Genomic DNA, 26,767 nt, shown 5'->3' with positions numbered 1-26,767 from the left:
AAAGCATAATGATTTAAAATGTTAGAATTTTTTACTGAGCCCGCAAGTCATTTTCAATAACGAATGAATTCATATACTTGGTACGCTTTGTTAACATTATAATATACTAGTGGACCGTCGCGGCGTCACCCGCTTGAATCATACGAATACTTATTAAATATATTTATGAAATCAAAGGACTGACAGACAGACGGACGGACAACCCAGTGACCTTATAAGGGTTCCTTTTTTCCTTAAAGGTATATAACCCTAAAAACACATACTCGTGAAGTAGTGAGATTATTATTATTAAAATATAAGACTGTTGTATGATATTATATTATGTAAGATTTTTTAATAAAATAAGGTTCATAATATTAAAATAGTTTTAATCAAGCACATAAGTTTTAACATTACTTAATATATCTAGCAATCAAAATCAACACTTCATAAAGAATCCACTTACAAATACAATGTAAATGAATTGTTTTATTTAAATCTTATAAAACGTTAGAACAAGCATATTGTACAATAATTTAACCCGCAATATTTCTTCATAAGCTTTGCTTTTAATATAAAATTGGGCAAATATAATTGGACACAAGTATTGGCTCATCTTCACTCATGGACGTTGGAATAGGGGCGGCTGGGTGTACCGTGTCCACTCCAGCATAATCTAGTGTCCACCCCAGAAATTTTTCTACACAAAAGTAATATTAAAATAAACGTTTACACCAACATGTTCAAAGCTAAAGTCCAGGCCGCCTCCAGAAAATATCTCTAGATACGCCCATCCCATGTCTTCACGGTGATGTAATCTCTGTTGTGGTCATTTCAATGTCTTCAGCATCGGCTCGCTTTATGGGAGTCATTTGGGGAGACGTCGGCACAGACTCCTGGCCCTGTTCTATAGATGCCGTGACAAGTTCCGTGGTGACTGTAGGTTCGGATTTGATGGACATGTTATCACGTTTAGTGGGTGAATTATTGGAAATACGCCGTTTCCCCGATTTTTTGAGGTATGGTGTTATTTTCTGTAAATGTAAAATAATGGAATAACTGTAATATAATTTTGGCATTTCTGATTATTTGATGAATTATTCTGCTTATATCATATAGGGATTGTATAGATGTTTTTTTTCTTAGTTACACTTTTACCTATTAAATGATATGAAATTAATTGTATGCTATATGAAACTACCTTCTGAGGGTCCTTAAGATACGCAGCTGTTTTTTTAACTTGAAAGTCTGGTGCAGTGAGACACCTGGCCAGGAACAGTGTGGCAGCGCAGGCCCAGCTCGCCCACACGCCTGCGCTGGCAGCGCGCGTTGCCGCTGCTCTTCCACCGAAGCTCCAAGTAACATTCCAAGACTGCTCCAAATATGCATTTACAGCAGAACACCTACGTACAAGTGTGTTTTAATAAAATAATATTCTTGTCTTTTGAACCTTTCTAAGTTTATAGTTTATTCAAACCATAACAATTATTAAGTAAAGTTTTTAAAAGCATGCATAGTTAGTATAGTTATCACACTTACGTGGTAGTATTGGTGACGTTATAAAACGCCGAACAAAATGCATACAGTCCTCTGTTCGTACTTGTAAAACTGTATCCAGTAAGTCCAACCATTAAGAGCGCAAAAAGCAAAGCTGGAGTCAAAATTCGCCAAGGTTCTTGCAGCCTAGGATCAAAGAAATAGGTATGTATAGGTAAATAAATAAATCTATATATTTGAAAATAATAAAATTAATATAAATGTTGTATATAAGCATTATTATAGTTTTCCATTTAATTTATTATTAAATTAGCTCTTATATTTAATATTTATAATTACTTTCAGCTTTCAATTCTGGAGATGTTGGTTGTTGATTGGCGGAACTCAACGTCGGGCTAGGCCACGACACCACAAACACAAAGAAATGAAAATACTTGTGGCCCTCTCGCCACTACTGGCCTGGAATACTTACACACTGTTCTGGTAGTAAATAATTCTTACCCTGATCTAGAATATCCTCCTCCAGGACACATTGTAAAGAACGTTGCCCAAGCCGCTGCGAAGATCATGGACATTATGGGCATGTACTCGGCGTACTGGCAGTCGTTGTCCCGACCAAATAATGTACGGGACGTGTCCAAAACTAGTCGATGTGTTTCATTTACTGTAATTATTATTTTATAATTTGATTTGAATTTATATATATTTTTTTTAATAAGTACAAAACTTTCGCTTTAGTAACGAGCTGTGGCAGTCAATTACGCCAATCAACACGCCTTCGAAATTCGGCAGAAAGTAAGGGAAGTGTTATTATGGGAAGTGTCTTAGCAGTAAGTTTCCAGGTGCCCTCTGGCTATCCTGCTATCTGCGGGATACAGTATGAAGGTAAAAAAATAATTTTTATGAAAACCACAAAACAAAATTGTAAACGAACGAAATTACTAAAAAAATTATATATTTATCGACTGATACTACCTCTACCTATGTTATATTAAACCATCTTAGTACTAATGAAAATGTGTTTTCGTTTACGAAGATATTGAATGAAGCGTTGACATTTGTTTACAGATTATACGGTCAATAATAATATTATTAATAGAGGTACACATTACATGGCGTAAGGGCAGCATGTGAGGAATGAATGATTATTTACTAATATTTTAATTTCATCGCTCTGGTCCCAAGGCAAAAAGCGTAGAGTTCTGCCACTGTCTTGTTGTAATACTAGGTTCCCTCTGCCTACATATAATAATATGTGCGAAATACAACGTGGAGTTGATAATTAAAAATATATTAATGAAAACAAAAAAGGGCGCAGGACCGGACGGAGTGGCGAGCATTGGGGGAGGCCTATGTCCAGCAGTGGACCTTAAAAGGCTGATGGATGGATGGATGGAAAACAAAAAAAACAAACGAACTAAAACAAGAAAATATAAAATAAATAATTGAACTTACTAGATAAAACATCATTTTCAATTGGTCCACTGTCGCTGTTGTTCTGTGAAGTATTAATGTTCACAGTACTTAACTCTCTTATTACTTTTTCGTTCTCAACTTCATCAGCTAATTTATTTATTTGGACGGAAGAGTTCTGAGCATCAGGTTTCCTTACATCTTCAGATTTGGTTAAAGCTTGAGTTAAATTCGCTGTGCTATATTCAGGTATATCTCGTAAGTCTATCATGTGGAACTCCAGCTCCCGAGGGTATAATACGCAATTATTACCTATTAATTGCATTGTATTTTGAAGGAATACATAGTTTAGTATGCCAAATATCCCCGCCAGAGCATATAGTGTTAAGTGCCATGCTGCAAATGAAGAAAATGTTTAAAGCAACATTGATGAAACATTCTTTAAGAGAATCATTATAATTAGTTACATTTGTGAGAGGTAGGAGGAGTCCTCTCTTGACCTTCGAAAACATAATATCATAGATAAAATACTGAGGAGATAAGATAAGCATGGGTACCCCCATGGGCATGCATGGAGAGCTTGATGACGGTGGACGAGGCGAAAGAGCTATACAAAATGCTGTTTGACATCAGTTAAATCTAACCTGAAGCAATATTTAAAACAATAACCGCATTAAAACGCCCTGGTTTCCTAAATATAGGTACGTGTTCCAAATAATGTGAGAAATATTTTAAAATTTTATTGCCAGCTTTAAACCAATGCGTTACAACGTGAATTGGTGAAGTAAGTTATGTATAATAAATTATTTTTTTTTAGAATATCGTTATACAGTTTATATATTTTACGTATAGTATGTTACATTCATTGTTATTTGTGACCAATAATTTCCTAAGTAACCACAGTTACTTATTGAGTCTTATTGTGTAGATACAATTAGTTTCAATATAAATTCGTCATGTTAATTGAAATTATCAATTGACCATTTACTACTTTACATTTTCAACTACTTATATATAATTTTTCCTACTTATATATAAAGATTTGATGTTATTAAAGGATATTTTAGAGTTAGGAGTTGGGACTGTAAACACGATAGTTGTGAGTTTATTTCCCACTCTAGAAAATTCAATATTCAATATTTTCATTTCTTCGCTCTGGTATCATGAAAAACCGCGATAAGTTCCATTCAACACGAATGCCTCCAGATTTCGGTCTCAATGAGAATGGAGTGTTTTAACACTGTGCTTCCGTGTGTGTCTTCCTGTGTTAAAAAAACAAAATATAAGAGTAAATGAAACATAATATTGTCATACCTTTCCAAGCATTAAGATGTCTGGATGCTCTCACTTCCAGGTCACGATAGTCATATAAAAGTATTGTCATTTTCACAGGTGTCTATTTTACATTCATACTAAAAAAAACCAAGAATTTATAATTTTAAAATATAGCTTAAAAAATATTTTAATAACCTGTCGTTATCATTATTATCAAAGAAAGATATTTAGTAACAAAAAAGGTCGTCGTGGCGTAGAGGCACAGGTGTGTATGTGTGTGTAACGCGACGGCTATGGGTTCGATCCCCACTTGGGGGAATGAATTATTATTTATATTATCATTTTTTCACTCTGGCACAATGTTAAAAGTCAGCTGAGTTCCGACACTTAACACCCAATACCTCCAGAATTCGGCGGAAAATGGGAAACGGAGTGTTACACAAGGTTCCCTTTGCCTACCTTGAAGCGAATAATAAAAAAAGTCTCTTAAAAATTAAGTATATTCATAATTTATAAGATGAACTTATAATATAATTGCAATTAAAAGAAGCAAGAACACATTTGTAGAGAAGGGGTGGTGTTTAATTGAGATATTTATTTGACCCAGTCATGCTATTGGACATTAATTAACGAAATTACATTCGTTTTAATGTTCTTATTTCACTTGGGAGTTGGGACTTAGTTTGTCTGTTAGTTTTTTGCTAGTTGAAAATTAATAAATAATTTTCTACTAGCAATAAACTGTGGTGTTTTAGTCTCTTGTCTGTTTTAGGCTCTTTAAATAGAAATTGTAGATATCTAATCTTTTTTAATTAATATTTAGATTTACCATACACTACTATACAAATACACATTGGAAAAATAATTGAATTGTGTAAATATATCACAGCAAAATACATTTTTTTTCCAATAACATTTAATTAAGTATAAGTAGGTAGTTTATAAATAACGAGAAGCTAATTTTGTTTTATTATTTCATTATAATAGTCTGGTAGCAAAGTCGTTACACTCTTAACAATTCGTCATCTCCTCAAGGCCAACAAGTTTGTTTTCAAAGTTTATCAAATTTAAGTAACTATATACAGATTTAAGTAAATAGTAGGTAGTTTTTAGGGTTCTGTATCTCAAAAGGGAAAACGCTACCTTTATAGGGTCACCTTTTTGTTTGTCAGTGCGTCTATTAAGACCATTTATCTCGAGATCGCGTAGAGGTATGACGCTGAAATTTACATTAAATATTCAGGTCTATGATCCTTTGGAGCCGAAACAAAATCAAGCTTTCACCAAACAATACCAGCATTTATGCAATTTTAGTTGCATTTTGTATGAAATTCGCCGCGTAGTCAAAATGCGCTTACAGTTGTGTAAAGGTAAATTTGGCATGAAGTGAGATTTTACAATATAAAGAAAGGAAAAAACCGAAAAGCGAAAATTTATAGATATTTCTAGTTCACTTCATACAATATTGTACTTTCTGAGGATCTAGGATCCTGCCAACAACAACCTGCCAACCTGCTGCTTGTGCCCACTACTGGGTTCAAAATAATTAAAATACGTATATTACAAATATAGTAATTTATGTGTGGACTGTATAAAACATGAATGTAAGTTCTAATTTTAGTACAAATAGCGCTGATTGCGTTTCATTATGAATAAGACCGTATTTCAAGAGTTCGTTGAGATCATCGGCTGAAAGACGAAATAATCGGTCATTGCCCAAACATTTATGGTGGAATGGTGTTAGGCCAGCACGTTATTAAAGAAGAAGATTAAATAAACTCTAAACTTCAACTCTACTCTTTTAATAAATTTAATTACTCTGTTCTATGGAATTAGATTGCGTATCAGCTTGTTATCTAGGCAATGATGAACCCATTAATATGGATTAATATCGATCTTGTGTAATAGTTAGCTTCATACGATACCTGTTAAGTAATTGGCTTTTTATATACCTACCTAATGATTATTAGTTTCATTAGGCGGACAGCGTAAAACAGAGTGTCTTAGCAATATGTTCCCTTTGCCTCCTACCTCCTCCAAACCCAAAAATAAGTGACCTACCATACTCAAGCAGTTGGGAAATGTCTTGAGACTTACCAAGGTTAAAATTTTATATTATTTTAAGCAAATAAAAATATAAAACACACAGTGATGTGGAAAATAGAAGAACTTGAACTCCGACTATTCCTAGGACTTACAAATTTTTGTATGAAAGTTTATCATTTTAATAATTTTAAATATCTAAAATAGTAAAAGTAATTACAATAAGTATTTACATCTTTTATATACAAGGTTGGTGTCTACGAATCTGTTGCTCCCCATATTTCATTATATTCACTGCGTCTCGCAATCTCGTCAACTGCATGACGTAACTACTTTATATTCGGCTTAGTACGGTTTCACATTTGGCTGCACAATACCCAATGGATGATGATATTGGATTATTTTCATCGTTTTTACTCACAGATTTCTTTCTCATATCGGTTGAGATCAGTATTCTAGAGTTTTAGCTTTTTCAGTACAATTTTTTTGTTAGTAAAATTTCTGGGGTGGGCACAGAATTATTCTGGACTATCCTGAACACCCTCCCCTTTCTATTTCTACGTCCACGACTGGATCTCTGTACCAGATCAAATACAAGATCAGGTCCTTCGTATTTCGTGGTCCGACATTGTCGGGAATACTATATGATAAGACAACCAGATTGTAAACACAAATATTGTGCGCTATAATAATGAATATTTTTTGGGCTATCAAATATTTTCGATATCGTGCTTGATAGCGCATATACACTAGAACAGACTATACAGAAGTAACAATGTCGTTATACATAATATGTAAGTATAACAAAATTTAGAATGGATTTTTAACTTTTTGAAAAACAAAAAAAAATATTATTGTACCTTATTCCATGATAATATGAAAAAAGTATATAATGTAAATAACGAATATACTACGAAATATTTTTTAAAATGTTATTTACATTGTTACTTAATTATGCTCATCATTGTTTGTTGTCTGTGGACTGTAGAGCTAATCATCAACATCCGTTCACACGAGTGTATGTATTTATTTTTTGCCATGTTATTGTATAAGATGGCAAAAAATAGCAATTACACAACTATAAATAGATAGGTATAAATTATTATTGATGTCGTATTGTCTAGTTTGTTCCACTATTTAACAGCTGGGTCAAGGCAAGGATCATTACAGTTCTATATCATTTAACAGGATTACCAGTATATCGCTTTTTTAATGAGTTAATCGGCTTTGTAAGAAAAATTATATTTTAGTACATATTAGAATAAGTAAAATTTTTGAAAATAAGTAAACTTTTAGGAACTGATGTAGTTATTGCAGATACTATAATTGGAATGATATCCAAAGAAATTTTTAGCAATATTCCTCAGTGGAAAATGTTGAAAGGTATATCTTTTTAATTATTCATTGAAATGTTAAATCTGATTATGTAAGTTTTTTAGTATACATGTGGCGTTTCTAGGCATTTTCTATTTTTTGGAAGCTTGGCTGTACATACAGCCGAGTGTCTTGATAAAGAGGTACTGCTACTAGATGATGAATATTTTATTTATTTTTAAGTTTTTTTACAAATAAATGTTTGTGAACAAAATAAAAAATCCTTGCACCTTAAGTTCAAATTTAAATAATGAATTCAATCTTTATGTTCTAAAAAATACAGTAGAGTTGTAGAGACCAGTCGTGGTGCAGCGTATGACTGTAAATGCGACAGGTTGTGGATTCGATTCCCACTCGAGGAAATTATCATCAAATCATTTTTTCGCTTTAGTGTAGAGGCGAAGCGTGGCGTTGAGTTTTGCCACTCAACACGCATTGAATCCAGAAAACAACAATGTCTTTATATTAGAAACAGAAACAGAAAACTGAATTGACATCCAAAAGCACTTAGAGGCCACTTTTGTAACTTGTAATTTGAATGACGTAAGCTTTTGCGCCTTGGGCATTATAAATATATAATTTATAAGGTATACATTATAACTATAGTAAAAATATAAAATAATGGGATCCTTGAAATGTTGTTTATACATTGTATAAATACAATTTTGTTGAATAAATTTAATGATAATTTCTTTTTTTTTAATTCTGACTAACAGTTCGCGCGTGGCTTAGTCCGCTTTAGCTTTACAATTATTTATTTAATTAAATTGGTTATTTTTGTATTGTTATACACTAAATTAGTTGTTATTTAAACCTTTTGGAATTTCTGTTTCAGATTCAGGCAGTAGGCAAGCGCGCGATGCATAAAAATACACAGTTATTTTACAATCACAGACGTACAATTTTAATATTAATATTAATATATATGGAATAAGAATATTAAGTATTGCAGGAATACAATTGGATTTTGTTTTAATTTTCCAATTTCCAATGTTTATTCACTTTTGTTATTATCATATTAAATTTTTAAAATATTCCAGTGTTCCTAAAACTTTTAAAAATAATAAAAGTAAAATATTTTGTGATTTAAAAAAAAAATAGTTTCATTAAGCTGATATATAGTATAGTTTGGGATATGTATTCGAAAATAATTATATATAAATAATTAAGCATACTTAATACAGGTTACATTAAATAAAAAAAAAAAGATAATTAAACAACTTATATGTACCAACATTGACATCAAATAGTTAATATAATAAAAATGTGCATTTTTATCTTGCATAAAAACACACTTGAAGATTAATATTCTCTTATCAGAAACTCTAATAATGCATACTGTTTACAGCACAAACCTTTATCAACAACAGGAACTGAACACGCGTTAGCAATATCCGTTTTTCACAATATTATACCCACATTTCTGTTATTATTTACAGAATATTATTACACAATTATGGGAGAGTATTTAGAAGTTTGTTCGTTAACATTAACACCGCAGTACACAACACACCGCGACAACTGACTTGGAACTTGGACGAATTTCAATTCGCCACATACATACGACATTTTACTACTTGCCACTCTCGCCATCGCCATTGCCAGAACGTGCGTCGTAAATGAAAGAGATAGAACGAAAATAACTAAAACTATTTGCTCCTCTTGTTGTTCATTGTATATGTTACAGCGAGTACGATAAAGATGGCGAATGGCGATACAACAATCGCCCGCAATGTTTACGTGACGTAACCATGTGATATCATAGCAACCATTTTAAATTTTTACTTACGATTTACTTTGAATTTTAATAAAATAATATCATTATTGACCTGTAGAACAATTTCCCCTGTTCATAATTATTCAAAGAAACAATGTAAATAGATTTTTGTGAAAAGCTCTTTATTTAGTTTAATGCGAATGCTATTTCACGGAAAAGATGTCTTCATTTCATTCATTTAAATAAATACATTTTCCTTTAAGGTAAATACTATAAAATTACATTATTTAAATTTACAACACATTCTTTCATATATCCACTTAAAATAATAATTATTAATGATTATTTAGGAAGTTCTGTAACTATGATATTCTTCGATCAATGCTGTAGCTGTGGGTGGGATGCTGTATTCATTTGTGGATCGGGCATGCGCAATGCGACAAAGGAATTTTCCATATATTTCCTTAATTTAATAATTTATTAATAATATATCAGATATTTTGAATTGGAATAAAATGGATTTACCATTAAATTGGTTGAGTTGTAATACAACTGAATGAAATTGTATTCACATCATCCATACGAGCGGCTTCTCCCGCTTAAACAACGCAATTATTTATCTAATAACCTGCCCATAGAATCACATTTCAACGCATGTGGTGTTTTTATATATATCTGTAACATGTTTATAAATACTTTTAGTGTCTAATATTACACAGAATTTTCATCCACACATATGATTTCCCGTCCATATATGATCTCGACCATACAGTGATTTTTAAAATGATTGGTGATAAAAATAAAACAATAAAAAATATAATCAATGAATATATTTAATAATATATTTTATGTGTAAACAAATTATTTAAACATATGACTACTTAGTTAACCCATTATTTTTGAAAATAATGTCTCAAATATATGTGCACAATATAAATAATTACAAGGTTTTATTGCATCACAAGAAGCTTCTATCAGCTTTTAGCACTACGAAGATTTTTTAGCGAAAGTGCAACATAGAACTTTTCGCCGTATAAAAATAATATGTAGAAGGAAACTATTTATTATATTGAAGAATACACAATGAACAATACAAATACTTACATATTAATTGTTAAATTAAAGTATTTTTCCAATCAAAAAAATGTACGCTTAATAAAAATAAAAAAAAATTATAAATAGATGTTAAATAATTAGAGTCCAATAAAATACGTACTATAAATATATGTGTATTATAAAATAATATATCAATTTCAAATTTAAAAATATTCATACATTTATCGAAGTAAGCTAAACTTATTCTTATACAAACATTGTAAACCTTTATCTATGAGTGAGTTTTAAGCTTATCACATAAAGTATGTCAGTCAATTTCACGTTTTAATACATTACTGTTGAATGTTGTAGCATATTTAATAATAAAATGAAGAATACCATAATATATGTACCAATCACAGATTTTTAGCAAAATACGTATTCTCTAACACAGATAGGACATCTATCTGATGTTGCGAGACATCTTCTCAAGCAGTCTGCATGAAAGAAGTGGGCACAAGGCGTCACACGAGCTGATTTCATTGCTCCAAGACATACTGCACACACGTCTTCTAAAGTAGACAGTTCATCAGTTGTCGCACGCCTGAATCTGGCGAGGGTACCTTGAGCCTCATTGAGTTTCTCAAGTGCTTCACCTAGTCTGTGACGTCCATGTACTATGATACAAATATAAAACACTAATACTGCTAATCGCCATCGCTCGTTCCAAGCGAGGGCTGGAACAAGAGGAACTGCTATAGCTGTTGTGATCCCTCTCGACCATGCGCCGCAATAAAGCGCCTCCATACCCTCTAACCTCTCCAACTTAAGCGTAGATAGACCAATTGGCCACAATTCAAGGAATGTCTTTTCTGATAAAAGGTAATAGGTACCAGTTATAGCTGTGTATAATGCTGTTGGCCGAAAATGTTCCAAGCCTTGTTCTAAACCCAGTGTTAGTAAGATAAAGGTCATTGTCACAATGAAAGTGACAGCTTTGGTCCACTCCAATACAATTTTTGTAGCTGACATCGCGAGGTGTTTGACTCGCGAGTGTCTGGTCACATTCACGTACGGCGACCAGTCCTCCTTTGTGCAAATTTCACGCACGTAACTCACAGAGTATGTTATAACGTTATAGAACATTAAGGAGTAAAGGCATGTTAAACGTCCTCGATATACTAGAAGGCGATCACAAGCGGTAAATATGAGTAACTGAAAAGAAACAGAGATAAATATCACCAAAAATGTGGTTATATTAAAAATAGTTAAAACAAATTGAGACTAGTAGTGTTAGTGCGACTGTAAACGCGACAGGTTGTGGGTTCGACAAAAGCGCGGTGTTGAGTTTCGCCATTCAACAAGCAATCCTTTCAGAATTCGGCGAAATGTGGACAACTGAAGATTCCTTATGAGAACAGAGACTAGGTTTCCTCTAGGTTACCTCTGCATACTCTGATATGTGTAGCTGTGTCCTACACACACACACAGCAGACACAGACAGGACACAGCGTGAAGCTAAAAAAATACAAATTAAATTCACACAGAAAAACCCAACGAATTCTTTTGTTAGTTAAAAAATCTTCTAACTAAATTGTTGAAATTTAAAAATATCCAGAGGTTCTTAAAGTGTAGGTTTAGTGTAAATTTCTTTTGTATTTACTAAACTTTTTATATGATCTCAAAATTATTGATTAATTTAATTTGTATCTAATGCAATACTTATTCCCCCGGATGGAGATCGAATCCGACAGCACCATGACGGCCGCGAATTTAAACATTTCTATTAAACTCGACTGCTTATTAATTCATAGCAGCTACGAAATTCAGAAATTAATAATAATAATAATAAATTCTTTATTTGAAACTAAAAATAACACAGGTACAATATTTAAGAAGCTCGATAATGAATGCATTAATGAGAGAGAATTGATAATACGAATCATATATATTATAATTAATGTGTTATGTTTAAACATAAAAATAATTCTTATCACCTACCTGACTTATCATTGTGGAAAGGTTATTCATTTGCAAAAATAAACGTTCCGCTCTATCTATAGGCGTATACGCTGTTTTCAGGACACGTAATAACCGAGCAAATGGCGTATGTAGACGACGAGCTACCTCTGTAACAATAGAAATTATATTATTATCAGCTTTATACTGTGTCCCGCATATAGCAGGGGAAACCTAGTGTTTAGACACTCCGTTCCACCCCGTTTTGCGTAAAGCTGATAAAAAAAGGTTTCATACCGACTAGGGTAGGGGGTAGGTTACTTTAGAGCTGTTGAAATATATTTTAATATATTTCAAGGTGAAGCTTATCATGAAGCTGTCACAACGTATTGACCACTGGTTATTTTCCAATACAAGTGACTTATTATAATTTACATAATTATTTTTTTTACTATGAAGAAAAGCATGAGAAAAGGATGGACAAATACAAAAAGAAACCAGGAATTTATTTAAATAAATATTTCGTTATAACATATAAGACTAAAAGTATTAAAATATATATGTAGGTAATGAAACAGTTTTTTTATTACGTCTTTTAAAATAAATATATTTTTGTCTCTATTCACATGTGCTTAGGCCATTCGTTGGCACTTTGCCTTTATACCTTACATTCCTAGTACATAATTGTCAATATTGATGAGATCATCTAAGTAACTCTTCCTCTATCTTCTCCTTCCTTCCTCTATCTACGTATTACTTCTCTTTTTATTATTATTTCGTTCTACTACAACTATGGTTGAAAACTAAAGATTCGCCATTAGTTTTCATCAATCCTTTAGCAAATGTATTAAAATAGGACAATACAAAAATTTTATTAAATATTTTCACTTAGAGCTGTTACATAGCACTGTTCATAATATTTTCAGGAATCCTTTTTTTCATAGAATTATGGGGTATAAAAGATCAACCCTTGCCTCAATGAAAACAGTTCAGAGCAGCCCTCCATTGGATAGAACCAAAAACACCCTCTTCATCACGTCTCTGGTGAGTTTTAAAAGTTGCTCGTTCTATGTTCTAAGCATTTCTTTTTTTTTTGTACTTTTGTATGTCACTCGAATAGGTTACGAATATAAAGATTGTGAATAATGAAATGAAAAAAATGTTTACTTAAAGATAAGAAGTCATATGCTAAATCAAAAAACTTTAGTAAACCCAATTGACGCACTTGTGCTGGCTTTCCGCCAGCTTCCGTTGCTCCATTCAGAATCTCGACAATGACCTGACTCTCCCCACATCACACAACTATACGAGTACAACGTGGCAAACAATGCCAAATCGTAGATAAAATGTTTATTTTTATTAAGATAATAACTAAACATAAAATTTATTATTTGCTTTCTCAATCATTTCTTTCTCAAAGCTTCAAGAGAAAATGCGGATTTCATGTAATTTTAAAATGTATTTTAATTCTGAAATTTTAGTTTTTATTGTTTTTATTTAACTCTTTATTCGTGATCATGGTAATGTAGCGATGACATATTTACAAATTTGATCCATTTATTCAAGCAACCGTGTCCCAATTCCTAAAATACAGGCAACCTCAATTTATCTAATTTAATCCATAATATCCTTGACTATCACAATTTTATTGACTTTACGAGTAGTTAGCCAAAAAAATAAAGTATAAAAATATATAAATTTAAATGCTACGATTGTTTTGATGTTGATGTTCACAAACATCGGGGGCGGAAGCTCATAGGTCAGGTTGGCACACCCCTTGTTTGTTTACAGGTATATTGCGGTGTATTGAATTAAATGCGATGCATGCGACAAATAAATAAATATTATAAATACAAATACAGAAATTTACAAATAAATGTAAACTTACGAATATATTTTAACAACTAGGGATTTTTTCGCTTTATATCTGCGCATCTTTAGCGTCACAATTTACGTCTCGAGTTAATTCACATTACACTGACATTAATAAATTAATTAGTGCATTATACATTAATGATTTGTTTTAATTAATATTTAGGGCTGTCGAACATAACAAATGAAGTAAAAAAAAATTACAAACAAATATTTACTTACTTCGTGCCAATTTCACAACTGCTGGATACCACCTAGCTGGGTAGCGATAGTTGGCAGAGATAAGCAATGGTATCACCAAACATGTATAGGCAGCCATAAGCCACGCTCCTCCCAGGGCTACAAGCAGCCCTCGGGGCGCCCAATAGGGTAAAAGGAATACCAAAGAGATCAGCCATACTGAAAACAAACAAAGGAGATATTCACAAAAAATACTTTTAATCATAGACTACGACGTCAATATACGTAAACCATTGTTTAGTCATTTAGTTAATAAGTCATTTTGTTAATAAAAATGTATTAAAGGATTATCTATTAACAGCTTATTAATGTGCTGGGAACTACATGCAACACGGCCCCCTAAACAACAACACAACAAATAATGAATCTTTAAAAACTCTAAATGTGTTTCTATTAATTTCATAATTTCACCTACCAATATTTGCAATTTTATCCTCTGATTTGATCGTTTGAAACTTCGAGAAAGAATCACTTCTGATACGACCACGCACTCGCGAAATCATTCCCATATTTTTCAAAGCACAGTACTACGATCACTTGAAAAATTAACCAATTTAATTACTGCTTTTTATTTCTTAATGCTTAAATAAAAAAATATATATAAAATATTATTCTTTATATTAGTAAATTAGCTGTAACACCCGTTTTGTACGAATTTTATGTAGCGAATGCGCATTTCGGCGGAGTGTAGGGCGGGCGGCGTTTGCGCAAGCACTCGTCGTACCGTACTTTCGCTACCGTGCCAATTTATTTAAAATATATTTGGTTCCAAAGCTTTTTATTTATAAACAATAACAAAACTGTAGCTAACATACGCAGCAAGTCTCAGAGATTTTGGAAATATGTCCGCCTCCAATACTGGCAATAACATTCGAATGACGCATAATTATAAATTTAATGTCGAGTCAGTGACTTTTGAAACGAACTCACTTATTTTCATATCCGGTTTAAAATATGGACAAACAAACTTTTTAAACAGCTAAAATAATTAATAAATATTTAATTGTAGTTTAATTTGTATATGTTTTGTTTATTAAATATTCTTTTTGTCTATATACATACCTATATATTTTTCATTTTGAACTCATCGCTATAGTTTATTAAATAGTTACATCTGTATTATAATTTACATATCCAACGAAAGTTATTTTAAAAATAAACTTAGTTAACGTCGTACAAACATTTCTAAATAATGTACAATGATAATAAACACTAAAAGCAACACGCAAACAATATAATATTGGAATTGTAAACACGTTGCTTTGCAAAAAATACAAACAGTGTGCTAAAAATCTTTTAAATGCAAACAAGAGATGAAACTGAAATTATATTAATATTTATTTTTTATTATTTTGTAATAGTAGAGGCCGTCGTGCGCAGCGGTACAAAAGTGTGACTGTAACGCGACGGTTATGGGTTCGATCCCCACTCGAGGAAGTGAAATATTTATTTACGTTTATATTTCCATTTCTTCGCTCTGGTGTCGAGGCAAAGCGCGGTATTGAGATCTGCCACTCAACACGCAATGCCTCCAGAATTCTGCACAAAGTGGGGAACGGAATGTCTTAACACTAGGTTCCCTCTGCCTACACTACAGGGGCGGGATAAAGCGTGAAGCTGATTTTTTTCTTTTACTACATATATTTTTTAATTGGTACAGAACTCTTCATAACATGCATCTCGTGTTCTGTCTCCTGTTCCTGGTCGGATCCAGCGTTGCCCACTACCATGGCTATGAGTCTAGAAACCTTATTGAAAGAGAAGAACCTAACACTGATATGGATAGGTAATTGTGTCTCGATGTGGTGTGCTTTGGTGAGTTTTGTTTCTTATTTATGTTTTAGTTTTTAAAAGTATATTTTTATTATATCTTTTTTCAACATAATATGTATTTTTTATGTTATCAGTTTTTAATTTCTTAAGCTTGGCTTTTTTCGTTTTAAGTATGTTAAAATTGATTTTAATAAATGTATATCTGAGATTTTTTTTTCATATTCATTCTCAGTCTCGTAGAATGTCCTGTTTGCGAAACGTCACAAGATCATAAGGAATGCAACATCGATAGGGGAAACAAACGATTTAAAAGATGCCATTGGGATACTTACTTCAATGAGAAATGCGGCAATCGTTTGGACTGCTACAGGGTAATAAGCTAACTATTTTACATTTTTTTACAAAATTATACCATAACGTCGGGTTCAAAACATTCCATAATTAAATATATTTTGACTGAAGAGAATATTAGCATTTGTTAAATATACCTAAAACAATATTTTTTTACTAAACCTATTTTAATTAAAATTAAATAAACTTAACCTCCTAACCAGGGCCCCGGTGAAACATGCACAGAAAAGATGGAAAACGACATCTACGGACAAAAGTGTGCCCACGGGTGCTACTGCGACATCGCCGTCCACCAGTGCGTCTGTGTTGGGTACAAACTTGACCAATATTTGCGTCTGGCCCTCGATAACCCACTCTACCGCTACCCGATTCCGAAATCACAATTCGAAAAATCTGTATTCTTAGAAAATTTACCTAAGCCTGTTATGGTGCTTGCTTAGTTGCATGTTATAAAATCTGTTTAATAAATCTGGCTGCTTTATTAATAAATAATAATTGAATATAACATATAGTATTTTAAATTACACTAATCCTTCTATTTAATCGACCTCTTCCTTCTTGTTTCGCTTTTATTAACCGTCGGCGTCTAACATACACATAAGCAATGTAAACAGAAAATAAATAGGACAAGTACTTTTAATGCTGTCTATATAATGCATTATCTGTTTCTAACATAACATATTTAATGTCAACCAGTGGCGTTGCTAGGGTATTTGCTGCCTGGTGCAGTTGATGCCCTTTAAAATGGTGAAAATAATTTCAGATTTCAAAACACAGTAGAGTACTCGTAGATATATAATTTTTTATTGCTCCAAAACTATAATAAATATATATATGTTATAACATTAGATTTTGGTAAAAATTATTGCAAAAATTTAAAAACGGACATTTACGCGCTTTTTGACGAGCAAAGACATTAATCACTTATTCAAAATGAATAGAATCAACTAAGTACAGTAATACTCCGCTTTACGCGACCCCGTTGTACGCGTTTTCACTATAACGTGGATGCAAATTTCGCGCTCATTTGAGCGAATCGAAGCCTCGAATTACGCGAAAGAGTGTGTATAAATATAATGCAGTCATCAACTTCTCTATGGTCGCGGGATCCTCGCTTCCTCTGTATATTCTCCTTGAAGAATCGGGAATTCCCAGTCCTTCGACTTTATTCTACGGGGATTTCCTCGTTCGTTTCGTTTGTTGATTTGTTCCGTGATGTTAGTTCGGTCGGCTGGCAGTTGTGTTTTAACATTTATTGAAGATACATACATAATTTAACCCATAGATGTATTTTTCCGTAAAAGATAAGAGTATGTATTGCATAAAGTGTTCCTAGAATTAAAGTGATTTATTAAAATTATTTGTATTTTTTTGTAATAATTTTTGATTATGTTTAATTATAAACCTCGTTATAGATACGCAAATTCCAGTTAACGCGATTTTTTTTTGAACGTATCCCTCGCGTAAAGCGGGGTATTACTGTAGTTCATATTCGACCGACATGATAGCGTGATTATTTAGCCTAGTATGTGACATTGTTGAACTTAAATAGTTTTTTAAATGGTTTTATTTAGCTTACCCTGTTTGTTTGTATGGGTCAAATTTAGTAATTGAAATTAAACCCTCTTCCCGTTAACCGATTGATCTGAAATTTGGTATACGCGTTTGATTCTGGTGACAATACAATTATCCATATTCGATATTATTGTGAATCCAAGATGGTCGCCACTACAAGATGGCGGACCACTTAGTTTTTTCCAATCCCATTAATATGGGTATCAAATGAAAGGGCTTGTCAAGTAAAATTCAGTGCACTATACAAAAATAAAAAAGTAAAAAAAATTTTTAAGTTAAACAGTTTTATATTGCAGATAAATAAAATCGTGGGGCACGTCCGTAGATTATCTTAAAGTTATCATTTCATTTCAAGGTCATCCAAAATTAATTTAAAGTGGACATGCCCCACGATTTTATTTATCTGCAATATAAAACCGTTTAACTTAAAAAAATTTTTTTACTTTTTTTAATCAATTTAAGTTTTGAAAATCTTCTTTCGCATGTTGCCACACTCACTCCAAGGGTTAAACAATATTAGGCACAGAATCAATATTATCAATCACTTATTAATTTGAGCTGAACTTAGCCGGCTTTTCAGTATATTGCCTCAAATCAACAATTGCATCTGCAGTATGACTTCTGTTGCTTGATTGAGGTTGAGTTTGGAGATAAGAAAATAATTTTTTTTAGATCTTTTGGTTGGTACAATAAATCCCTCAGCAGAACTCTCAAGTTCATCATTCTCATTTTCGCAAGGTGATGGTGACACTTTATTTAATGATGATAAATATGATCAATATTCTTTTTGAACAAACTGAACTGCCCGGTCAACATCAGAATCTGTTCTGAACCACAGCTTTTTAAAATGAGGATTTAGTAGCGTTGAAATTATGCAAGGAGAACTCTTTTCATATGATGTTATAATATGTTATAATATTTTCTAGCACAGATTTTGCAAAATCTGACATTGGTTCTTTTTCGATCTCTTCATATCTTAACAATATTCCTTTAATGAGAGAAATAATTAAGGACTTCATCAATATAAGAATACTCATTGGCAGTCGAATTTCATGGTGCATTGGGATTTTGATTGAGGGCCAGCATTAATTCATCTCACTTCTTTTATTTTTTTTATTTTTTTTCATTTATTTATGTACCACACAAGAAAGAAAGTACAGAAAACTTATTACAACAGAAAAAATATGTACAGTGGATAACTTATTCCTAATAGAGATCTCTACCAAAAACCCTTGAATGCAGGAGATGTTAAAAGAAATGATTCGGGTGCGGTATTTTAATATTATATTAATAATAATAATAAACCTACATACAAATATACATAATACATTTATACTTCTTATTATGTGTAATGAGCTGTTCCTTGTTGTATCCACATGCTGAATCAATTTCACTTCTTTTTATTAAAATCACGTTGAATCATTTTTAGTTTGTCAGAGGCTAAAGGACTGTGTCTATAATGAGATATCATTTTTACTAACAAATTATCCAACATTTTTTTTCTGGAAGAATTTTCATTATATTTTGTTGGTGGTACTGATCAGGCTGATAAGGATTTTCCTTCTCGCTATGTCTATTTTGAGAAACGGATAGGTTTAGTACCTAACTCTTCAGTGTGTTTTCGATTTAAGATGATCTCTCATGTTTGAGGTATTATTAGAATACTGGAATTATCGCATGCACAATTCACATGTAACACGAGATCCATTATCACTTTTCTTAAAGTATGTCCACATTGATGATATTCTCCTTTTGATTGGTTGAACCTGATCTTCCATTTTAACACAAGTAAAGGATATATAAATGTTTACAAAAAACTCTGATAGATCACTAACACGACCCACGCCGCAACAACACTCCAAATGAACATCGACAGTTAATTTATTTATTTATTTTTATTAGGAAAACAAACAGAATACAAAATACACAAACATTACAAATTTAAAAGATGACACAAAATCCAATTAAGTTTCCACATAAAATTTACAGACACAAACAATAAATTATCACATGACAAAATATCCTATTAAAAATTACAAATTACATTAAAAAAAATTATTCATATTTTAAATTAAATGAGATAATCAAATTTACATTATAAAAACAAATAAAATATATATACATTAATCACAATTACAGCATTTCATTAGTTAAGTAAAAATTTATCCATTTTTTTTACAAAATTACCCACCCACATTTAAAAAACTACAAATTTGACTAGTGGAATACCGAAGCTATGAATGAATAAGCAATTAGTTACTTCAACTAAGATGTTTCTAATACTATGATGAGTGGTACTACACATGAAAATAGTAAACAAACAATACTATCCCAACTTAGCATGCGATCGATAGTTCACAACAATCGATAATATCGATACAATATTCCTTCAAGAACTCCTTTTAAAAATTATAATTGTTTAAAAAAAGTTTATTATGCGCTTGTAAGTAGCATATTAGAGTATGGCAGCCACAGAACACATTTACTCATGGCAGCTGTGTCTGGAAGGATTCATGCAGATAAGTTTTTGTATTAAAAAATACAAAAACATACATAATTTCTATTTAGACTGGATATGGGGTATATGGGGGATACGCTATATAAGGTGAATAAAAAAAATGCTATAAAACATTTTTTTTTATGTATTAACATGGCAATAATTTTACTAGCACTCGAGGGCAAGAGGAAAATCATTCAATTAAATATCTATAGCCTGTCCACAGACTTACAATAGTATTGATTGATTGATTTCTCGAAATATGGCGTTTCGAGCGTGCCAGTTGAGCACAATTCATTTCGCCAATGTCACGTTGTATGGAAAACACACGAAGGAAATTAACCGGTAATAAAAAAGATAAATATACATAATTATAGAATACATGTAAAAAAAGAGATCCTGTGTTAGTACAGCCTTCACCTAAAACAAAACAAACACAAATTTACAATATATACACAACACATTAGATTAGTAATAAATAATATTTTACATGGGGGTTAATTTAAAGTTTTATTTTGTTAAGTTTAATATATTTACATAAAAATTTACATAAAGGACTAAACACAAACATTAACAAACACTGAACATTTAAAGGACGAGGGACTTTATGAGGGAGGACATCATATAAGGGACGAGTTAACTTAGGACAAGAGAAAAGGATGTGGGAAGGGGAGCCGTCGTCCAGGCCACATTCACACAGAGAGTGGTCCCTGACCCTGATCTTAGCTAGATGTACAGGAGTAGAAGCATGCCCAAGACGTAAGCGACAGATTGTTGTAATAATCCTCCGTTCAATAAACCTTTGAGAATAAAACCAAGGTCGCCTAGGAATATCAGGTTGAATAAGGGCGTAATACTTACCTTTATGGGATTTTGACTCACTCCAGGAATTATTCCAGGACTTATGCAGATGAATATCCGCAAGGGACATCAGATCTTGGGCGGAATTGGAGAAATGGTCTAATGTGCCACACTGAATAGCTGATTTAGCGCAGGAGTCTGCAGATTCATTCCCACTGATTCCAGAATGTCCTGGAATCCACACCAAAGTAACATCCAAACCCTTTAGATGACAAGAGTACAATTCTTTACGAATCCTTAAAACAATTGAAGATCTCAATCTACTATAAAATGGGCTTCCCTTTAAGGCCATTAAGCAGCTTAGTGAGTCAGTAAAAATAACTGTCTGTTTAAAATTGTGGGAATGTGTAAACAGGACTGCTTCTAACAAAGCAACAGCCTCGCCTGTGAACACAGATGATTCGGGAGGGCATTTAAATTGTAATATAATTTTGAATTTTGGTATCCAGCAAGCTGCACCAACACAGCTTTCTTTTGAAAGCTTTGATGCATCTGTAAAGATGAGGATGTGATTTGAAAAATTTTCATTTACTATGGATTGAAATTTTGTGTTGGTGCCAGGATCTCCCTTGGTTAGGCCAAGATTTGTGACGATACAAGGAGAATGAACTAGGGCGTTATACGGTGTAAGGAATAGTGGATTAGAAGGAAAACAAGTCAAAGGATTAGGAAGAGAGGTAAGTCTAAGGAAGCTATCAAGCAGGTATGGTAAAGGTTTGCCTTGAGGAATGAGATCAGCTAGCTTAGATAGCTTAGACCGTAGAGGATGGGAAGACAGCTGCAACATTTTACTCACAAATCGATCGGAAAGGAATTGTCGGCGGATAGGAAGTGGAGGATCTACACACTCCACCTGCAATGCATTGGTAGGAGTAGACTTCATCGCACCTAGGATAATCCGAAGACATTTATATTGTATTCGGTTTAATTTTTCAGTAGGTAATTTATTAAAGGGGTCTAACACAAATAATCCATAGTCAATATGACTGCGAATTATAGCATTGTACAGCAGTTTTTGAGTATAAGGGTGTGCGCCCCACCACACACCAGACACAGCTCTCAAAGCATTAATGCCTTTTTCACATTTCCTGCTGAGATATTCAGCATGAGCAACTCCGTTCAATCGCTTATCAAGTATTATGCCTAAAAATTTGACGTTTTCTGTTAGATGAATGGGAATATTATCACACAAAATTTGAAAATTTGGAATTACTCTCTTTTTTGTAAACACGACCGCTTGACATTTAGCTACCGACAATGCCAGGCCATGCTCAGAGAGCCACTGGTTAAGATAGTGCAAGGCAGTATTTAAGCGAAAAGTTATGTCCTCCATAGAATTTGAGCTGTAATAGAGGACGATGTCATCAGCATACTGAAGGATGTTACAGAAATTATTAACAGATAATTCAAGGTCATGTGTGTATACGTTATACAACAGCGGACTAAGAGCTGAACCTTGAGGAAGACCTTTCCAGACAAGTCTGGAAGGTATAGTAAGAAGCGGATGTCTTACAGATACCGATCTCCCGGTCAGCAGATTACATATGTAATGGGACATCCTCGGCGGAATACTCAGCTGACGCAATTTCTGCCTGAGCACCGGAAGAAGAACATTATCATATGCAGATGCGACATCTAAAAAGACACCAACCAAATACTCTCCTTTGGCAAAGGCTCGTCGAATATCTGTAGTAAGAATACTGAGACTATCAATAGTACTTAGCCCCTTTCTAAAGCCAAACTGAGAGGGCGCTAAGATATTCCTACTTTCCACTATCCATTCCAGTCGATTTTTCAAAAGCCGTTCAACAATCTTAGATATAGTAGATGCCAGGGCAATGGGTCTATAGGAATTAAAATCTGAAGGACATTTTCCAGGTTTGAGGATAGGGATAACAATTTGGGACTTCCATGAGTTGGGTATATTGCCTGATTGAAATATTTTATTTATCATGTTTAGAAAATGGTGTTTAGATTTATCATTTAATTTTGTAATAAAGGAGTAAGAAATACCATCCTCACCTGGACTGGTATCCTTTAAATCCGTTAAGACGTTTTTAAGTTCTTCAAAGGAAAAAGGAAGATCCATTTCCTCCGAAGATTCAACCGGCGTGGATATAAATAAATCTTGGGATGGGACAAAAGGAGGAGCCAATTTGTTTGCAAAATCGTTGAGCCAAACAGAAGGATTATTGGAATTGGGACTGCTGACATTGTTAAGAGATCGGCGAAATCTCTTAACATTTGTCCAAACAAGGGAAGGAGAGGAACGAGGACTAAGGGATTCACACAAACTTATCCAACCACGTTTTTTCCTTTTCCAAATGCAATTTCTAAACTTCGCATCCTTGCGTCTGTAGTCGATAAAATTTTCCATAGTCATACAGGCTGCGTATGACTCCTCGGCAGATGTTCGCCGAAGGACAGAATCAGAGCATTCCTGATCCCACCAGGGATTGAAATGCATCCAATTCTGAATGGAGCGGTATTTGGGGATATGTAGGTCAGCAGCAGACATAATAGCAGAGACAAACCCTTCATAGTAAACAAAGATACTCTCATAATTACCAGACTCAGAAAGATTGCACAACATGCAATCCACAGAGTCGGCGTACTCGTTCCAGTTGGCCTTTTTTAAATTAAATCTATGGGGAAGGGAAGGACTAGGAGTGGAAGGAAGTCTATTATTTAAGGACAGCAAAATCGGGAAATGATCACTACCATGGGTAGATGGAAGTACAGACCATGATAGTTGGGAAGCAAGAGAAGGAGAAGATAAGGAAAGATCAATAGCAGACCTAGGGTTCTGATTTGGATTAACCCTACGAGTCGGTGATCCATCATTGAGAATGCAGAGATCCACATCATCAATCATGTCCAACAACCAAGGCGAAAATCCATCACAGTAGTAACACCCCCACAAAGTGTGATGGGTGTTAAAATCACCCAGGACCACCACAGGGCTGGGAAGCGAAGAGATAATAGACTTAAGCTCTAGAAAGATGGAAGGGGAAGGATGAGGGATGTAAACAGAAAGGAAGGAAATACCAAGGGTCCTCACAGCAACAGCATTCAACTGTTGACTATGAGAAGGGAGAGGAATACGGGAATATGGAGAAGAGTGCTGGATGAGGATAGCACTACCTCCATACCCGTCATTTCTGTCCTCCCTCAAACAGGCGAAACCTGGCACCCTGAATCGGGAGTCAGGCACCAGCCACGTTTCTGAGAGGGCAATAATGACAGGATTATGCAGAGAAATAATATAAAGTAATTCATGCTTTTTAGCACGAATACTTTTACTATTCCACTGTAGGAAGGATAGTGGAGCCATTGTGAAGGATTTTAAAGATTTTGAGTAGGTTTTGGGCAACGTAGGACGGTAAAGGAAGTTCATCAGCAGTTGAGATTATGCTCACAAGAGTGTCAGTCAAAGCAATTAACAGATCCTTTGTAGATTCTGCTGAACTGTCAGAACCTTGACTAAGTACACAACCATTAGGAAGGGATGAGGAACAATTGCTAATAATGGACTGGTGAGCTTGTCTATTGTATCCCTTTGCCATAGGAGCGTGGGGACGGGGAGCTTGGAAAACTGTTTTAGAATAAGATTTAGGGGAAGAAGCAGCAGGTCTGCTTTGTTGGGATTGGGAGTTTGTGAAAACAGGAGGTGAAAACATTTCCTTAGCAACATCAGCATAGGAACGTTGGACAGATGGAAACCGAGAGGATGCTTCCATATAGGAAATACACTCTTGCGACATAACCGACTTAATGTTCTGTTGTCTTACATACTCAGGGCACCCTTTTTCAGTTGCAAAATGTTTCGCTGTGCAATGGATGCAGGTTGAATTTTCCTGCCGGATGTCACATGCGTCACCAGTATGAGACTGGGAACACCTATAGCACCTTGGCTTTGACCTACACTGTGACTTAACATGACCAAAACGACAGCAATTAAGGCACTGGATTGTAGGATATTTATACAGTTCAATATTAAGGACAGATTTATAGGAGAATACTCTTTCAGGCAATTGTTGACCACGTATAGTAATTACAACAGTTTGAGTTGGGACCCATGTAACTACACCCTCACTTACATTCTTCCGGTTCATTCGTCTTGCTTTTATAACTTCTCCGCATGCAGTAGGGAATATCAGTGAGCCAACAAACTCTTCCAAAGACCATTCAACGGGAATTCCTTTTACAATACCCATTCTTGTAATATTAAATGTCGGGATTACACAAACATATTTACATAGACTAAGAACAGGATTAGCCAAAAATCTATTCGCTGCATCAGCAGACGTAAATTGGACACTGATTTTATTGCGACCAACATTTTTAACTCCATCATTAACTATATCACTAATTTTATTTGTATGGAGAAATTGACCAAATTTAATAGCTCTTATAGAGGTCCCTGCAGATGGGTCAGGAGATTCCCTTGACACATACACAATAAAGGGACCTTTATCCGTACTAATATAGGATTTTGGGGCTTCGGACATGGCAGGGTGGGTCCATACATTTTGGATGGAAGGAGTAGCGGTGGATGGGTCTATTATAGTTTTTTTAACTATATCCTGGTTTGAGGGTGTTTCCTCACCTTGCCTTTTTCTATTTACAGCTTGAACTGTGGAATTTACATAACCCCCCCCAGGATCAGGGGGGTCAGGTGGAGGATCAGGATCCATCTTAAAATAAAATAACCTAACTATAAACTAAAACTAATCTAAACTATAAAACAGCACAACTACTTACTATTACCAATCACCTTATTAGTATGGATCTATTTACATTATTATATAATGTTTCCACTAAGTAAATAAGGAGTTTCACCACTAAAAAGAGATATTTTCACTAACACGTGTGTAAACCAAAACAAACGTCAGCGAAAAAAGTCTACAATAGTATTGTCAATAAAGCACGTATTTTCAATAATATTATGGTTGTCAACATTATTATAGATTTTAAGAAATTCTGTTTTCCCACAGGGGTATTGTCCACAATAATGTCGTGTGCGGGTGCGCGGCAATATTTTAGTTCATTTTAGTTGAATAAAAGACTTCAAGGGGGCGGACGCTTATGCTTTTTATTAAGGATAGACTAGCTATGCAATACATCTGTTGAAGCATATTGAGATAAAGTCAAAAAAAATAGTGCTTTATATATAAAAGCTGCCCGATATTAACAAAAAAAAAAAAAAAAAAAAAATATATTTTTTAAATCATCCTCTTTTAGTAAAATTAGTAACACATAGTACGCCGCACGCAACAGAGGGAACCTAAGAATATAATTTAATT

The 26,767-nt window shown here is 33.6% G+C and overlaps 3 protein-coding genes across 5 annotated transcripts; 1 reads left to right on the top strand and 2 right to left on the bottom strand.

The window, feature by feature from the left end:
* Positions 1–351: 351 nt before the first annotated feature.
* On the bottom strand, positions 352–9,223 carry LOC146536727 (uncharacterized). The gene is made up of 7 exons (XM_085189703.1): positions 8,937–9,223; positions 4,204–4,301; positions 2,932–3,285; positions 1,978–2,140; positions 1,519–1,662; positions 1,181–1,382; positions 352–1,013 (listed from the first exon to the last, which is right to left on the bottom strand). The coding sequence occupies exons 2-7, from the start codon at positions 4,271–4,273 to the stop codon at positions 783–785; spliced, it is 1,164 nt and encodes a 387-aa protein (XP_085045829.1). The 5' UTR covers positions 4,274–4,301; positions 8,937–9,223; the 3' UTR covers positions 352–782.
* Positions 9,224–10,113: 890 nt separating this feature from the next.
* Positions 10,114–16,849, bottom strand: LOC146536726 (uncharacterized). Of its 3 annotated transcripts, none has more exons than XM_085189699.1 (4): positions 16,721–16,849; positions 14,387–14,563; positions 12,335–12,462; positions 10,114–11,548 (listed from the first exon to the last, which is right to left on the bottom strand). In XM_085189699.1, the coding sequence occupies exons 1-4, from the start codon at positions 16,770–16,772 to the stop codon at positions 10,760–10,762; spliced, it is 1,146 nt and encodes a 381-aa protein (XP_085045825.1). In that variant the 5' UTR covers positions 16,773–16,849; the 3' UTR covers positions 10,114–10,759. The 3 variants fall into 3 exon arrangements, with proteins under 3 accessions (XP_085045825.1, XP_085045824.1, XP_085045826.1); XM_085189698.1 differs by lacking the exon at positions 16,721–16,849 and adding an exon at positions 14,820–15,407; XM_085189700.1 differs by lacking the exons at positions 14,387–14,563; positions 16,721–16,849 and adding an exon at positions 14,820–15,419.
* Positions 12,950–17,033, top strand: LOC146536725 (uncharacterized). Its single transcript, XM_085189701.1, has 4 exons — positions 12,950–13,336; positions 16,065–16,190; positions 16,410–16,548; positions 16,732–17,033. The coding sequence occupies exons 2-4, from the start codon at positions 16,078–16,080 to the stop codon at positions 16,966–16,968; spliced, it is 489 nt and encodes a 162-aa protein (XP_085045827.1). The 5' UTR covers positions 12,950–13,336; positions 16,065–16,077; the 3' UTR covers positions 16,969–17,033.
* Positions 17,034–26,767: the final 9,734 nt, after the last annotated feature.

Source organism: Heliconius melpomene, chromosome 8, assembly GCF_056956725.1.
Source record: "Heliconius melpomene rosina isolate 202511_hmr_F chromosome 8, ASM5695672v1, whole genome shotgun sequence".
Classification (NCBI taxonomy): Eukaryota; Metazoa; Arthropoda; class Insecta; order Lepidoptera; family Nymphalidae; genus Heliconius; species Heliconius melpomene.
This window is presented reverse-complemented; position numbering and strand designations above follow the sequence as displayed.